General features: G+C 37.7%; 2 protein-coding genes across 8 annotated transcripts in view; one reads left to right on the forward strand and one right to left on the reverse strand.

Annotated features, from left to right (window-relative positions):
• LOC111873101 overlaps positions 1 to 7,027 on the forward strand; it is a 29,232-nt gene extending 22,205 nt beyond the window's left edge. For 2 of the 5 annotated variants that reach the window (XM_023867518.2, XM_033754965.1), the window contains one exon: positions 26 to 551. The gene's annotated coding sequence lies outside the window, so the exon portion shown is untranslated. Of the gene's footprint in view, positions 1 to 25; positions 552 to 6,566 lie in introns of those variants that run through there. The other 3 variants (XR_004513975.1, XM_033754967.1, XM_033754966.1) reach the window with 3 other exon arrangements.
• Positions 7,028 to 9,515: 2,488 nt separating this feature from the next.
• On the reverse strand, positions 9,516 to 17,433 carry LOC111873064 (ropporin-1-like protein). 3 transcript variants are annotated; one of them, XM_033754969.1, is made up of 6 exons: positions 17,178 to 17,433; positions 14,884 to 15,056; positions 13,792 to 14,071; positions 13,350 to 13,511; positions 11,969 to 12,125; positions 9,516 to 9,990 (listed from the first exon to the last, which is right to left on the reverse strand). In XM_033754969.1, exons 3-6 carry the CDS (start codon positions 14,041 to 14,043, stop codon positions 9,764 to 9,766), a joined length of 798 nt encoding a protein of 265 aa, XP_033610860.1. In that variant the 5' UTR covers positions 14,044 to 14,071; positions 14,884 to 15,056; positions 17,178 to 17,433; the 3' UTR covers positions 9,516 to 9,763. The 3 variants fall into 3 exon arrangements, with proteins under 3 accessions (XP_033610860.1, XP_023723215.1, XP_023723214.1); XM_023867447.2 differs by lacking the exon at positions 14,884 to 15,056 and having other exon boundaries at positions 13,792 to 14,068; XM_023867446.2 differs by lacking the exon at positions 14,884 to 15,056.
• Positions 17,434 to 17,463: the final 30 nt, after the last annotated feature.

A 17,463-nucleotide genomic window follows, 5' to 3' on the forward strand; every position in this document is an offset into this window, starting at 1 on the left:
ACTTCTATGCTGCTTTCTGTTGCAGCAGTAGAACCTTCATCTAGAATCAAGTTAGAAGGTTCAATTTTCCAACCTAAACCAACTGAAATTGCAGCCTCTTCTAATAGCTGTCCATTAATATGAGAAACAAGCTGATTAAAAGTCACATATATACGTAACCCGTTTAAGTGGAGTCCATGGTTTGTAAGAGGTCCCCTATTAAGGTATAGTATATTTAAGAGCATAGAGTATTCATATATTTGAATGCATTTAGATAATTTTTGGTTGAACATAGTAATTTCCTTGTTTACACAAGATTTCATCAAGTCATAATGAGTGGAACATTCAACAGGATTATGTTGGTATCACTATTGTCTTTAACAAAATTTATAATGTGTCTTAATCCAATCTCAGAGTTATTCTTGCTCACATCATTAGGACCTCTCCAGAATACCATTGCATCCCTCCTAGTTAAGTTCATAACCTCATCATTTGCTGATTTCATTAAAATATTAACACCAGAACCCATTGCACAAGGGGGCACATGGTAGCATAGTTGGTTGAGGCACTATGCTACAAGCCGGAAGGTCACAGGTTCAAGTCCCAATGAGGTCATTGGATTTTTTCAATTTACTTAATTCTTCCAGCCGCACTATGGCCCTGGGGTCGACTCAGCCTCTAACAGAAATGAGTACCAGGAATTAATTAAAAATTATTTTCCTGGAGAGTAAAGCGCAGCTGGCACGTAAGGCTGACAACCTTACTGCCATCTTTGAGCCGATTGTCTAGAAAATGTGGGACCCTCAACATCTCACAACCCTATGGGCCTTCACGGCCTGTTACAGGGATAGCTTTACTTACTTTACCCGCGTCACAAAGCCACAGGTCTCAAATTTGTTGTAAGTCAAATTTTTAACTCTAGCTGCACATCCTCTTTTTTTTTTTCTTTCTCATTGAAGTAAAATTAACCCCTTCATTCTCTCTCTCTCTCTCTCTCTCTCTCTCTCTATATATATATATATATACCAGTATATTTGAGTAAGTTTGGTTTTACATAATGAAAACATAGTAACTATGAACTGTACCCTCATTGCTACTCGCCATGGCCTCGGTTCATGTAGGTCTAGTCCTTACACCAAGTTTATATCCCTGTTGAGTTTATCTCTTTAGCGTGGAGTTTTAATCATGTGTCTTAAGACATTTCCTAAATAGATGTCTTGTCTACTTGAGATAGCTCAGAACCTATCAGTTCCTATTCCTGCTGGCAGGTCTCATCGCTCGTTTCAATTGTTGTACCAATCGAGCAGCATTGTCCAAGACAGTGTAGTTCTAAGAGCTATACAATTTCAGTTCATTGATTTAGCTGTATGGCTTTCTCCTGGTCCATCCTCTTTGTAGAGATGAAATCCGAAGCAATATGCTGCACCCATTTGAGCTCGTGAACTCATGGCTGCTGACGTTGGTTGTACGGATTTCTTTGTCCTGTGCAGCCATCCACTGGTTTTGTTTTAATCGCTTGTGATTCTCCCTCTGCAGTTGTGAGGTTTTTGAAAGTTAGCTTTCCAACTATGTCCGATAAATTGTGCAGGTATTTTAAATTAAACTTTGTACCTGGTACAAATTCATCAGATTGATCGTTATACCGAAACCACTAAGTCATTGCTTAATTTCTGGTCTCTTGCCAATTGGGTAGAATCTTCCAGCTAAATTGTTTGTGAAGACTGCTCCTTCTAGCTACATGAAAATTTGGCAAGCACAAAGCCATTACCATGTCTCCAGCTATACCCATGGATGGTACTTCTTCAAACAAATTGTGTGTTTCCACATTGAGTGCGTTTGCATGATATCCACCGAAATTTTGTACAACGGTGACAGGAAGAGCTGGGATATGAAGTTCCATCCCTTTTCCCATTTTATCGCTGTACGTTCTGATTTCCTTCAAGTACGCAAAATATGGTTGTGGCACATTAAAGACATCATCGATAGTTGCTTTCCTGATGCCTCTTTCAGTGCTCGTCAAGACATTGTTTCCCTCTTTCCCTTTCATCTCTAGGAGCTTTAGCCACAACAGTGCTGTGAAATAGTAACTTACCTCTTCTCTGATGAGAATACGTTCTAGCTGTTTCTCATTGCCTCAGTAGTTACTCCACACTTCTTCTGCTATGTCTGGCACTTTTGCGTGGCTAGCAGTGAATGCTTGTTTCGGCGCTATTTCTGTCACTGACATGTCTATGCCGAAGATTGCCTCAGAGATGATCGGAACATTCCTCTCTGTTCAGACACCTTCGTTTGTAGATTTGTGGCAGATGTTACTGTTGGTGTCTTTGGTCCATGTTGCAGTTTTGGCTTTGGATTCTGTCTCTTTCCAACCTTCGCTGGATCAAAATTTTCCGGCTTGCTGCGGTATCCCGGCCCCATTTTCTTTATCTCCTTTTTCAAATCAGTTTAAGTTCTATATGCATTTGTAAGTTACTTATTGACTTACCTATGTACATTGCATTCTAGTGACATATAAAAGAACCTGGATTTTATTGTCATTAGAATTGTATTATTAATTTATTTCAGAGTTATTATGTACTGTTTTATTGTTATATACACTTTTTTGCCATGATCAGCGATATCCACCAGAAATTTGTCTTTATAGCACACATTAAATAAATTTCTAGTTATGGTATTTAATTATATTCCGGTATTTTAAAAAACTTTAAAATTTTAAAATGTAAATCTAATTTTTCTGGACACCAAATAGATGAAGTTTTCTTGGGAATCTCAGCATTGGCTTATGAAGCTTCAAAATTACATTTCTGATGATGGAGGGTTAATAACAGACTTATATCTGAAGTTTTCTGTTTGTAAACATAGTGATTTGAACCGTTACAAAAATGTGTTTAACAATGAATTGTGCTATTTTCAAATGGTATATACACATACATTGTATTAAGTAATGAAATTCTGTATTTACCTGGAAAGTATCTGTTCAGTTACAGAATGTGGTTGAACTGATTTTTATGGCAGGTTTTCTGTTAAGCAGCAGTGACTGGCTTGGGGGATATAAATAGGTAAATTTGTGAATAGTCTAGTTCTGTTAACAGTTCAATGATCATAGTGGTAACTGTTTTAAAAGATTTCATGCTATCATGAAAGTTAAGTGCCAATGTGGAGCCTATTTCTGAATGTTGTGTTTGTTGTTTTGCTGACATTTCAGAGATACTTATTTTCTTCATCTTCACTTCATGTTGAAGCGTACATTTACACACAGAAGCGGGCTTCACATTAATGACAGTTTGTGTACTATAAGACTGATTCAGTATGACTGCCACAATACAAACCAAAGAAAAGAGGGCTGTGTTTAAAATAATGGTTATTTTGCATTGGTAAGGAAATTTAATTATTTGAGATAATTTGATATGAAAATAATATTGATTAAAGAGTCATATTAAATGTATTTGTGAAGAATTTTCAAGCAACAATTTTATGACACTGCATCTTTTGGCTTGTTTTTATATTATCTTGAGATCAAAGTACAAAAATATTTCTTGCATAGTATGGGCATGTTTACTTAAATATGTGTACATCGAAAAGAGTTCCTGTGACAGTTTGTACTGAATGAAGTTTTATATATTTCAGTTTTATTTGTTTATTCTTTGTTTTAAGACATCTTACCATTTCCAAGTTGACAAATTTTTTAGTAAGAAATACATTACCTGCATTATGTCTTTGCAGAGGCCAAAAAACGAAACACAAATTAATGTGTTTGTAATTGTACTAAAATCTTGAGTGATCAGTAGGGCCCGGATCTTTATGTGCTAAAACACTTAAAATATGCACTAAAAAGTGGGAAAATATGCACCAAAAATAAAACAATATGCACTTAAGAAACAGGTCACTTTATTCAGACTCACCTATTTACGTGTATCATTCACTGTAGAAAGTAGCATCACAATAGGTAACTAGAAGTCTTTCAATGTTTTCTGAAGACAAACTACGTCTATTGTCCATCAAAATGAGTTCATAGGCTGAGAATGATCTTTCTACATCAACTGACGTGATTGGACAGTATTTATACACTGGTACTGAAGGTTCGGAACATTCATCTGGCAAAGATACCCTAATTCCACTCAAGTACTAACTAATTGACTGAATCTTTTTTAGTCCTCTGTTCGATTTCAACACCTTTTCTAACTTGAATTTAATCTTCTCTCCAATTTCACCTGGAGCGGAATTCGGTGAACAAGTTGCTTTCTGAATGAGTTGAAGTGAGTCATGAAGGAGTGCACCGCAAGATTCTAAGCTCTTAATGGCTTTTGAAACTGTAGAAAAATGTGCACGGATAAAATTCACATCTTGATAAACAGTATCACTTCCAAGCACCACTTTTGCTTCACGGACACATGCATACTCATCTTCAAGTTTTGTAACCACTTCTTTTACCTGATTGAAATTCTCCTGATAAAATGAAACTGTGAATATCCATGTCCCCCAACTAGTTAGGACAAGTTCAGGTGGCAGAGGAACCTGAGGTAGGCAATCTTTGTAGAACTGGACACGAGCTGGTGCTTTGAGAAACAGTTTTGTCCCCACTTGCAATTAAATCCTTAACAGCTGGAAACTGTGCGCATATTTTTTTCTGCAATACGGTGTAATCCGTGCACTAAACAGGTTACGTGTATAAGATTTGGATAAAATACTTTTAAGGCCTTTGCTGTTTTCAACATATAGGAAGCTGTATTTGTGAGTAATACAAGCACCTTACAACAATTATTCTCAATTTAAGATGGCCATAGTAGTCGCAGAGAATCATTTACAAATCTTGCTATTGTGCTATGGTTGGTTTTCTCTAGTACTTTGCAAGGAAGATGAGGGTTGCCGGGTTCATCTGGATGTAGCTTACCAACTACGAAATTTGCTATGTATTGGCCACATAAATTGGTTGTCTCATCCACTGATATCCAGACACAGTTCCCTCTGATGTCAGAATGGATTGACTCCAGAGTAAATTCATACAGCAAAGGTAGATAATTTTTTCTAAGAGTTGATTCATCTGGGATTTTTTTAATTACACAGTATTTCTCCAGAAATGATCGCAGAACTGGATTGCTTAATTTATTCCATGGAATGTTGCTGCATACTAAAGCCTTACAAAGATCGGCTGAAAATGTATTAACAGAGGATTTGGGTTTGACCTGTGTAAGAAATAGTTGTGGTGTGTTCTTCTTCCCCTTCTTTGCCGTAATATGTGCAGTCGTTCACGAGTGTTGTTAAAGTTGAAATTTCTTTTCACATTTTACTTCCTTTGCGCACACTTGACAGTACACGACAATACTTTCTGTTGAACAGTCACTATTACCCGACACCCACCAAATTTTTAAATATCTACTGATGCAGTTTTTAGGCATTTTCAGTACACAAACACTTTTTTGATGCAGACTATTAAAGTAAAAAGTAACACATTAACTGAAGAGACTTCTCTCGAGACCAACCCTCTGATGCTGTGGTCAAAGCAATGCAGGAAAATCCGACCCCTCCCTTTCGAAATAGCCAAGCTACCTGCTTGTATTGTAAGTGGTAAAAGTGCCGTTACTCAGAGAGTTGAGAATAGCAGCTGGCAAGGGATGACCAAAACACAGGCAAAACCGATTTTGTTAGGGAATATTGAAATTATCCTCAATTCCAAACACATATGCAGAAATATGCTCTTACGTTTAGAATATGCAATAACTATGAAAAACCCTTAAAATATGCATTTGCATATGTGCATATGCATTTTCAAAAAATTCAGGCCCTAGTGATCAGCCGTCAGCCTGTTTTTTTCAAAGATGTCAGCCATCTCCATTACTGTGGTAAATGAGGGGATTAGGTATATGTCACTGATATGCAGGTGCCCAAGAAAGGCATGAAAAAAATTGTATACAAAAAGTACTATACAGAGGAGGTGATTTTGCCATTCAGTAGCTTAGAGTTCCAAGTTTTGTTTCTGTTGGTATTGATGGCTGCATCTGTGCCATCCCTTTGAATAACTAGTAATGGCGATGGTTCTGCAGAAGGTGAACTGCATCTTGTGACTCGTGGAGTTTAAGTCTGTTAAATGTGTACAATGTAAGTTCCGGTTACTGCATGGAGGTTCAGCCACATCTCCATAAGAAGTGGGGTAGATGTCCAAGAGATACTGGAAGTGTTGTTCAGATATCACCAGGACATCCAGGGAAGTTGAAGGGCATATTGGACAAGCATTTCTACCTAGCCCTCACAAGCAGGCAATTGCATCTCCCGCATTCGACAATTCATGACATTCTATACAAATGTTTATAGTTACATGCCTACAAAATGCAGTTGTGGCAGCACATCAAACGAGCCGATAAAGAGACGTTTTGAGGAAATGCTGCAGAAAATCGACAGTGATGTGATTTTCCTGGACTTGTGTGTTCTTCCCATGAGGAAACTTGTCCATCTGAATGGTATCACACACAACTGCAGAATTTGGGGAGTCAGCCACCTCAAGAAATTAGTGACTATAAGAGGGACATGACAGAGGTTAACATGTGGTATGGCATGATGAAAGATCGAGTCATTGCCCCTTTTTCTTTCAGGAAGCAACTGTGACAAGCCATTCATACCTGGACTTGTTATAACACTATGCAGTGTCACAGTTGTCTTGTGATGCATGATTCCTGCAGGATGGATTGGAAGAGGCAGTTTCCTAGTATTGCATCCAAGCTCACCTGATTTAACACCATTGAACTTTTTCTTTTTGGGGTTATGTGAAGGATATCATCCATCAGGAGAAAACTGCAAATGTTTGAACTCGGCAACATTGCATAACAGAGGTGATTACAACAGTAACCAAAGCTATGTTTGTGAATATGTGGCACAAGACCGAATATTGTTCCAGTGTGAATCGAACAACTAATGGTGCTCACACTGAAACTTACTAGGTGACAAAAGAAACTCTCAAGTTTTGTTCTACTGAATTGTGAGAGAATTTCTTATGCATAATAAATATGTTCCTATATATAAATTTTTCTTCTTTTCCCCATTTTTTTTTGGGCACTTATATCTATATGTCAGTGTGATGCTTCATACTGATATGCTGGAAAAGATGGCAGAGTCAAAGTCCCGTTTTAGACATGGTTCCCATTGCTTAACGTGGAGAATGATCGCCCATCCATATATTAATCTCCATCATTGTTTAACTTGACCATCCTGGGGTACTGGCGTAACTGCTGGGTAGGTTTAACATTTAGTTGTCCACTGCCACTTTGCTTCCTTCTCTGCTTATTGTGGGATCATACATAAGGGGGCTTGCCAGTAAAATAGCATACAAGAAACTCATTATGTAAGTTACTTTTTAACAGTAACATAATATATACACAAAACAAGAATACACTAAGAGTAGAAAAAAAGGAAATAATGCATTCAGAAGCTAACATTAAAACAGCCTATGCAATATCTACCACCTCGATGGAAAACCCCCAGCTTGTGGTGGAACACAATTCAAACACCCCATAGATTTATTCATTGACTGGCAGCCTGCTGAGAGGAGGCAGGGGGCTGAAACAATTTTAGAATGGAAGACAGACAATTTAGAGTGAATATCCCAGTTCAGGATCTCTGCAAGCAGCAAATGTGGACTCCAGGAATAAGCCCCAGGTAGGGAGACAGGTAGTAGGAATAGGTAAGTAAAGGAAATGGGCAGTAGGCAGGTAGAACCAGTAGATGGAAATGAGCCAGTTCACAAGATGTTTCCTACATATAGCACAGCCCTAATAATATGCCGCGTGTTTAGAAAATGACAGTCTTAACAGTAGGTATGTCCTCTTTGATATTGTGTAACATAATCTCTGTCAGAGAGCCGTAAAAACCTGATGGTTGTGTTCGATGCTTGGGTTAGTTCTAAGCCGTCTTCCCTGTTGATGCTATTCTGGTGTAGTGGTATTTGTCCCCAATTTGACGAGTCAGACCATATACCTTGATAATTTGGCTTTTATCTTGGTATTCTGGGACTTTATTCAGTGGCCTAATTCATTGCCTGTGTTCTGGTATTGCAGATCTGTTACATACATTGAATCTTGTCTCACTGGATCAACCTGTCTCTTGTACAGCCACTTTCCCATACACTGTCAACTCCCAAGATCCCGCGATTTAAGCAGGGATGTACTTGTAAATAGCTCTGCAGAACTAGAGAGATGCTTTATATCAGCAGAAGTGCCTGGGAATGATCAACTCATATTAAATCATTACAGTTCATTGTGACATGTACAGTTGTTTGGATGATGCCTGAAGACACTGAAAAAGAAGCGATCTGGAACTAAGTAGACTGCATCCTTCTTGTTCAGAATTGCTGAGAAATAACTGGTCACAACTAGTGCAAGCTCTGATCCCTTAAGTACATTGTACCCCTGGTCACAGAATTTCCCATGTACATTAAACTAGTTAACTATATACAAGCATCCAGAATTCTCATTCACGAACAAATTTGTGATGTTACCATGCAGTAGTTCTTCCAGCCACCACTAGTAGTACTACCCATCATCCTCCCTCTCCATTACACCATAAGCTAGTTGAATTTGTGATTGAGGTACAGCATATGTATCCAAATTCTTCAACCTAACAATTGCTTTATTGCCTAGGAAGATTCATACATGAGAATTAAAGTGAAAACATGTTGTCTGGACTTTGTATTGGGTTTCTCTATGAATTTTTCTCCTATCACCAGTTCACTTAATTCTTCATACATGCTGGATAATGAAGTCTGTTAGAATACATCTGATATCCTGCCTTCAAATTACTCCAGTAACTGTAAGGTCTCATTGGGTGACAGATACTTCAATGTAAAGAAACAACATTAAACTAGCTAGCTATGTCTCATGAGAGTGAGTTCCTGTTACACTGTTCTTGTCTCAGTATTGATGCCAATGGCCCTGCTAGGTTCATTATTAAATATGTGTAAAAGTAGGGGTGAGGTTTGCATAAGCACTGGCTTAATGTTCTTATAACAAACTACAAATTCAGATAAGTATGTGGGTGAGATACTGAATTACCTTCTCAATCAACTGACAGCTAAAGAAAGCCAATATGCATATTTCCACCAAAAAGTCATTGGCTGCTATACATAAGATGTTAGATAACAGAATAATCAGCAAAGACTCTGACCTAATAGATCCCTTGATCTTAAATAACATGATTCTTATCTCTGTGGGAACCTGAAAGAGAAGTGTAGAAGAATAACCCTCACATTGCCCAGGCTCTCCAGAACAAAAATGTGTAACTGTTCAAATTCCAGAGGGTGAACTTCAGGATATGCTGCAAAACTTACATATTAAGAAGCCTGCTTGAAGGCAGAAGAGGATCACTTCCAACAGTTTTTATAAAATAAAGTAAACTAACATACCTTTTTACACTAATCAGTTACAGAGTTTGGCATAAGGAGAGACTGACATGAGAGTCAGTGGTGCTGGTGTTGTTGCCTTGCACACACTGTACTATAATGCAAGCTGGCATAAACACATTAATGGTATAAGGTAGTGAAGAAATTTTATACAAAATGGCATCAGAGATTTCATTCTGTTATGCTGGGGCATGTATTATTTTTATTTTTACAGCTAAATGGAAATACATTAATTATGTGTTCACAGAGTAGCAATGTGCATAGAAAAGTTATAGATTAATGCATGTAGGCATTTAATTTTATGTTATTTACATAATGACCTAGATATGTCTACAAAAAGCCAATAATCATTAAAGTATCCTGGAACAGTAATCATCATCTTTAGTATCACTGTAATGGCTAGAGCACTTTGTCCAGTGATGGGCAAAGGAAGTGATGAAGATTACGTGGCATCACCATACCATTCTGCTGCCCTGCCAAGTATTCAAGATACTTCAATACTGACTGTATTTGTGCAGTAGGAATTAAAGGGCCAATTCCTGGAATATTAATTCCACTACCCAGTTCAGCTGATGTAGCTTCATCTGCCCCTAATATAGGTGCCTCTTCACCTGATTTAATGTTTCCTGTGGAGAAAATAATTACATTAAGGTACATTAAGGGCATTTGTACTTCATGTCTCACTATAAGAACCCTATTGATTGGTTCACTGGAGTTAAGATTATTTGACCAGTAACTGGAATAAATTTACAGGCACAAGGAATTCCTTTATAAAATTTATATTCATTATCTTCAGAGGAGAAGGACCATGTTATGATCCTGTACTGAGCCAGATGAATCCATTTCAAATCCTCTGCTTATTTCCCAGTTGTATTTTAATATTCTTCTGTCATGATCTCCCAACTGATCTCTTTGCATAAAGTTCTCCAGTCACAGTTTTGTATAAACGGGGCCTTAGGGCTCGTTTTCTCCAAGTACTTCATCTTACCCTACCAATTCTCATTCTACCAACTCTCCACACATTGACTATCCTGTCATGAGTGCTCTATATTTTTGATACTTATAAGGGATTAACATCCAGAAGGGTCTAAAACAAGAAAATGCTTTATCGCCACTCCTTTTCAACTTTGCCTTAGAATATGCAATTAGGAAGGTCCAGGGAAACCAGGTGGGACTGAAGTTAAATGGGACACATCAGCTGTTGGTCTGTGCTGATGATGTGAATCTACTGGGTGATAATATAGATACCATAAAGAAAAACACACAAACTTTAATTGACGCACGTAAAGAGGTCAGTCTAGAAGTAAACACAGAGAAAACTAAGTATATGTTACTGTCTTGTCCCCAAAATGCAGGGCAAAATCATGACATAAATATAGGAAACAGATGTTTTGAAAATGTGGCACAGTTCAGATATTTGGGAACGACGATAACAAATCAAAACTTGATTGAGGATGAAATTAAGAGGAGCCTGAACTCGGGGTAATGTTTGTTACCATTCAGTCCAGAACCTTTTGTCTTCCTGTATGTTGTCCAAAAGCATAAAAATTAGTTAATAAAAAACTATAATTTTGCCTGTGGTTCTGTATGGGTGTGAAAATTGGTCTCTGACATTAATGGAGGAACACAGACTGAGGGTGTTTGAGAACAGGGTGTTGAGGAGAATATTTGGACTGAAGAGGGATGAAGTGACAGGAAGTTGGAAAAACTGTATAATGAGGAGCTTCATAACATTTATTCTTCTTCATGTATAATTAGAATGATCAAGTCAAGGAGGATGAAACGGGCAGGGCATGTAGCACAAATGGGGGGAAAGGAATGCATATAGGATATTGGTGGGAAAGCCAGAAGGAAAGAAACCACAGGGAAGACCAAGGCGCAGGTGGGTGGACAATATTAGAATGGATCTTAGAGAGACAGGATGGGATGGTATGGATTGGATAGATCTGGCTCAGGATAGGGACCAGTGGAGGGCTCTTGTGAACATGGTAATGAACCTTCGGGTTCTATAAAATGCTGGGAAATTCTTGAGTAGCTGCAGAATTGGTGGCTCCTCCAGAAGGCTCAGCTCCATGAGTAAGTAAGTAAGTAATAATGGATTAACATAACTTAAAAAATTATGCTAGCTTCGTATTTTCATGCCCACATGTTCTCTATATTTTGTGTACAAATGTGATGTCTTTGTTCCTTCCTAAGTGTGAGAAGTTTCTCACTAATACCTAATAACAGGTAGAATTATAATTTTGTGTGTATTAGTTATTAGGTTATAGAATATTACAGGATTAAATATTGTGAATTGAATGACGCTTTTTCTAATTTTACTTTCACTAAATTTGGTTTATGAAAGTGAAAGACTGTGCTATCACACATCCTTATAATGAACTCCTGAGATGACACATGGTAATGAGTCTTGCAATACCAGACTGATCACTTTATGCATTATGTCATGTATGGTTACCTAGCAACAAACCAAGGGTGGACCTATACTTAATGAGTTATAATTTCTGTAGTCACCTATCAACAACCAGGTGATGGGCTAGAGGGAAATGGAAGCAGAAAGATTTCAAGTTCTAAATTGTTATAGTTTTCACACTAAACATATACCATCGCTTGCTTCCTCTTCTCCCTTCCTTGGGCCACAGTTCATCTGTGCAAGGTAGGCATACAATTCTTTGAAGGTTTCAAATGGTATCATGTCACTCCCACCCTCAGGCTCCTCAGTCAGCAGCTCACAGATTAGGTACATAGTCTGAGTCAGTGACTGATCCATGAAACAGACATGATAAAATTATTATTGAAAATCGTTGGATTTATAATGGAATCAACTGTACTAAATGACTGGTACATATCAAAACCACTGAAATCAAAACTTCCAAACTTAACCTATCTACTTTATAGCCTGGTGGCATGTCTTCCACAACAGATTTAAAGGTTATATGGCCACAACTCATCCTTCTATGTAGAATTGGGACTCACAGTTGTCCATTGCTGATTGAGTGATTATGCTACCATTAGAGGTCATCAGAGCCTCATTTATGAAAATGGCTGTACATGTCAAAGTAAAATTGCAGTGGGTAAGGAGGCTTCAAAAGATGCTTCCTAACCTTTAATCTCGTGAATATACAGAAGCTTCTGTAATCCTCGTGTCAAGTAAACTAAATCAAACAGTACTCAACACAAGATATTATTTTAGTATGGTCAAAGATTAAAAACTAAAATTATATTCACTTCAGATCTGCAGTTGATGTACATTTTCCCCTTCTAATTAAATTCAGTCATATGTTTTATACATCGAACACTGTAAAAAAAGACTGGACCTGTAGCCATCCCAAGTTTCCAAAGTATGGTCCTGTAATCAGATGTATGAATGAATGTATAAGGGGTCGGCCTTCTTGGCCCTTGCACTGTGACCACAGTGATCTGTTGTGCCTTATGAGATGTATATGTATCTTAAAAATTAGTAATGTTACTTAAAAAGGGCTTTAAAATTCCACTCGTGTTTAACACACCATCACACTTCTTAGGTCATCTATACTCCCAATCTAAACACTAGTAAAATATGGCAAAATATTTCATGTCATGTCATGGCATTACAAGCCCAAATCTTTATAATTCCCCAAGTCCTGTAAAGGTGTTCAGAATATTTGACATGGAAAGAAGGAAAGGTGTACATCTGAGAACTGGACTGAAGGATCTGTTTTTCTGTCTTTTGTTGATGGCATCATGCTGTGATCTCATTTTGCAATATGCTGACCAAATTAGTAGTCTCCATTTTCAGTGTTAAGGTAGAAGCTACTATAATCTAGCTGGAACCTTAGGAAACTAGTTTTTGACAGCATGGTATCATCATCTATAAATAAAAGCACGTTTCTACAAATCACAGTGAAAGAGGGCATCAGGTAACTGAATATTGGTTTCAACAAGCAGTATAAGTGGATACTCTTTCAGTAAAGAGTGGAAATCATGAAAGTTTTACATAACTTACGTTCGTAAGGTGACCAGCGGCAATTGCTATAAATTTTAACCAGTCCACATTTTCTGTAAAACCACCTAATTTCAGCAATTCATTTAGAGTATTCTCATCAAGACAAATGCCTTGCCATTTGTCACGAAGCATTTCAACGGATACAGAATTCAAGAATCCAATCTGAAACAAAGAGTCTTCCTAACTAATTAGCAGACAGATGTATTTTACTTGGACTTTCATCTTACTGTATTTTAAGAGGTTAACTATTTGATAAGTTACTATTTGATTTGATAAGAAATGTAAGCTATATTGTCGTCAAATAACAACCAAACGCATTATGTGTTTTGTTTACATGAATCTTATACCCAAGGGGAAATGGCATCTTAGTTGAAAATTACAAACCTCCAAAACTTAGTACAAAATTTGCTATTAAATGATCTGCATTTCATTAAGACTTTACCTGTTTGAGTAATACTCTGAGATATCCTGGAGATAAGCCAAATTGTGACTCAACAGGTGGACATTCCAGCCTCTTCTTAACAGGAGGTTCATCCCCCTGAGCCAGTGCTCGAAAATAAGTGGCTGACCAACGTAACAGATCATATGGCTGGGTACGGATAGCCGCTTTTGCATACTGCTTCAATATGAAAGGGAATGTGGGTGGTATATGAATCTGCTGAGAGCAATATGTCTGCTCCACTAAGTCTGGCATGATCAGGACTGCCTGCGTCACTTCTTCTCTGTGGGGCGAAAACACAGACACTGCTTATTATACAGTATGAGACTTGAGGTCATGAAAATTAGACTGTAGTCTACAGAGTTATAACAATGCATAATCTGGTAGGTGGTTACAAATGTTTTGGATGAACATTATGCCTCCATCTTCAGGGTAGAAGTAAGCCAAGTTCAGAAAGGGGCAGGTTAGATAGGAGAGTTGGGAGGAAGATCCTCATTTCTCTGTTTCTATGAGCAACTGGACATTCACCATGGATTCACCACTGTTTCTTGTGCTTGCCAATTCTTCACAGTGGACCCTGAGGGAAAGAAGCACTCAAAAGGACAACCCATAAAGCCCAACTGTTGGTTCCATTATGTTGACAATATGTTCATGATCTGGTCACACTGAGTGGAAAAACTGAGGAACATGCTGTACCACCTGAACAGCATAAACCAATACATCCAATTTACAATGGAGATGGAGATAGTCACCTTACTTTTTTGGATATTAAAACACAAGAACAAAAGGCAGTTTTGGTCACACAGTACATAAGAAGCCCACCCACACAAACTTCTATTTAAATGTCAGACTGCATCACCATCTAGTGAACAAGAAGGCTGTGCTGTCCACAGCAGCATAAAGAACCAAAACCACCTGCAACCAGAATTGTCTCAGAATTGGAACTCTCAATCCATGCGAGTGGGTCACACCAAGCAGAGAGGAAAAGGTAAAGGCAAAGTTCTCCCTGTGCTTAATTAGTTAAGAACTATGCCATGAAGATATATTGGCAAGTGAAGGCATAGCTCCAAATTTCTTGACTTTGGCACTACTTACAGATAAGTGGTCAGCTTCACTCCCCTGCCGGTTTAGCCCCTGGTACCCACTGGATCAGAGGCTGGTTGAGTTTAAGATGTTGTGGGGAAAGAGAAAATCTCTCATTGCCAGGAATCTAATCTGGGCCATCAAGCCCGTAGCCTGTCACTATACCAACTGAGCAATCCCAACTCCTAAGCAGAGAGGATCAAACTTCAATTCCTTTTTTACCTTTTATTACTACTGCCTTCAACTGCATCAGCTGGATGCTATCCAAGCAAAACAGGATTGTTGGCCTCCCTCTGAGGAATGTATCCAGTTATTTTTGGTCCATTAACAATGACAACTAAGGAAATTGGGTGTGTACAGTATCCTATGAAAATGTAGGATGGCTCACATTTGACAGATTAAATGTTCCAGTAAGATTACAGTCAAAGAGCACCACCAGCACACCTATTTTATTATCCAGATAAGTCAGCTATATGAGAACAAAGCACAAACCTGGGTCACTATATCCTGATACAGGGCTTTGCTATCCTGGTCAAAAAATTCTGACATAACCTGATTATCAGCGAAGTAACAAAGGCTGAATTCCATCCCAACAACTTGAACAGGGATGTCTTCTCCTATGAAGGTCATAGAGAACTCTCTTCTAGAATGAAAGAAGACTCTTTCTAAGGACAATTCTGTCTTGGCTTTCTTCTTCCATGGTCCTTATAAGAGCTTGTTCGTAGTTTCTTTTTTAGGACCTTTTGCACTTTTATGGCTACCACCTGAAGACCTCCTGTCCTCGAGTTGATGTCTTCTGTCAACACGTTATGTTGGCCTGCTACGGATCCTGTCTCCACTTCCACATCTGTGTCTCTAACTGGCTGCTGCTACTCCAATATATCTAACTGGGGTCTTCAAAAAGCTGCGACTGTAATACTAGAGCCAGACTTCAGAACCGTTTTGATTGGACCCTCCTCATATCTGTCAGTTCAAACCGTGCGGAACCAGAGATCCTATTCTGTGCATAGCTAGGAGATGGGGAAAGCCAGCTGGTTATGAACCAAATGTGAAAAAACTGTAACCTCCTTCATGTATGAAAAATGTCTGAAAATTAAATATTTATACTCTGTGAGTGGTATCATGTGTATTTATTTGTAAGCACTGTTCCTTGCCTCTCTCTATATATACAAAGTTGTGACAGTGAGTGAAAGCCCTGAAATTAAGTAATTTTGGGTTACCATAGCAAAGAACCATTGAGTCCTACATAAGCGTATGTTACGTAGTAGATTGTAAATGAGCAGCCTTTGTTTCTAACAAGGAATGGTCTTTTACAGAATCAGACAGCCTATAATAAATAGGATTCCTACACAGGCATCCCTTGTTTTTACGAACACTTGATTTGCAGCGAAGTGTGTTAAGTTGTACTTACTTTTCACTTAATGAACCTGATTTTTGCTACAATGAACACCTTAACATTTGTAAGTTCAGTGACTTTTACATGTAAAGTACATAGAGATTTTATTTTTGATTTAAATATTTTCATCTTACAAACAGTTTTCATTGAACAAATTAGCTTCACAATTCTGTATCAATATTTTCATTGCACTGTTGATTTCAACATGCTGTTTTTGAGTCAATTCTCTCCATATATGCCTACTTCTAATTTAAAGTGTATTCAACCACAAAATAATATAATCACTGTGGTGCATATGTATGCCTGATGCCATTTCTCACTTCAATAGTAGACCCTACTAGAAAATAAACAGGAGTATATTAGATATAACAAGAAACTCCATTAGGAAAGGCATGTTCACAGAAGGCCTATGGGGACTGTTGTCTACACTTACTTTAACTTGTCCATCAACACTACTAAAAATATATTCACTCACATAGTTGACATCGTTATTTTCTGAGCATAAAATTGTAGTGTGCAGAATCAGTTATGGTTCTACACTTCTCTAACAATAATTCATTAAGGATGCATTGCCCATGAGTTGTTTTTGAATACAAACGATGTTATAGCACGAATAGCAACACACGTTTATTATAACAAACCTCCAAACTTTACTGTTTATTCTTAATAATTCCAGTCTAACTTGTATTTTTATTTATTCCAATAAGGAACAGCTTTCTCTGGAATTAGACAGCCTACAATAAGGAAGGCTCCAGTATTAATAATTTCAGTTTACTCCTGATTTCAAAATGCCATTCTCTAGTGAAACTTATAGATCCATGAGAAACGGTTATAATCTACGCTGAAATCTGAATGGGTTATATTTTATATTTAACTTTATACTTTATAGGCAATAGACTGTTATAATTACCTCACTTATTACAGCTTTATGAATGACATTACACACTCCGTTTACGTTAACTGGAATTTCTGTTGCCATGGAAACGGTTGAGGTATCTTAAATGGTAGGTGAATTTGTAAACAAGTGGAATATTTCTTACAATTAACCCTTAAGTGGAACAAAGTAAGTATGGAAAATTCCGATGTTTATCTAGTGCATTTCAGTGCTAATCTGTACAGTAATATATAAAGGCATCTAACGTAAATAACAAACTCCTGTCCGTCTTCTTGCGATTTCAAGCAACTATGCATTTTGT

Source organism: Cryptotermes secundus, unplaced genomic scaffold, assembly GCF_002891405.2.
Source record: "Cryptotermes secundus unplaced genomic scaffold, Csec_1.0 scaffold120, whole genome shotgun sequence".
Taxonomy (NCBI): Eukaryota; Metazoa; Arthropoda; class Insecta; order Blattodea; family Kalotermitidae; genus Cryptotermes; species Cryptotermes secundus.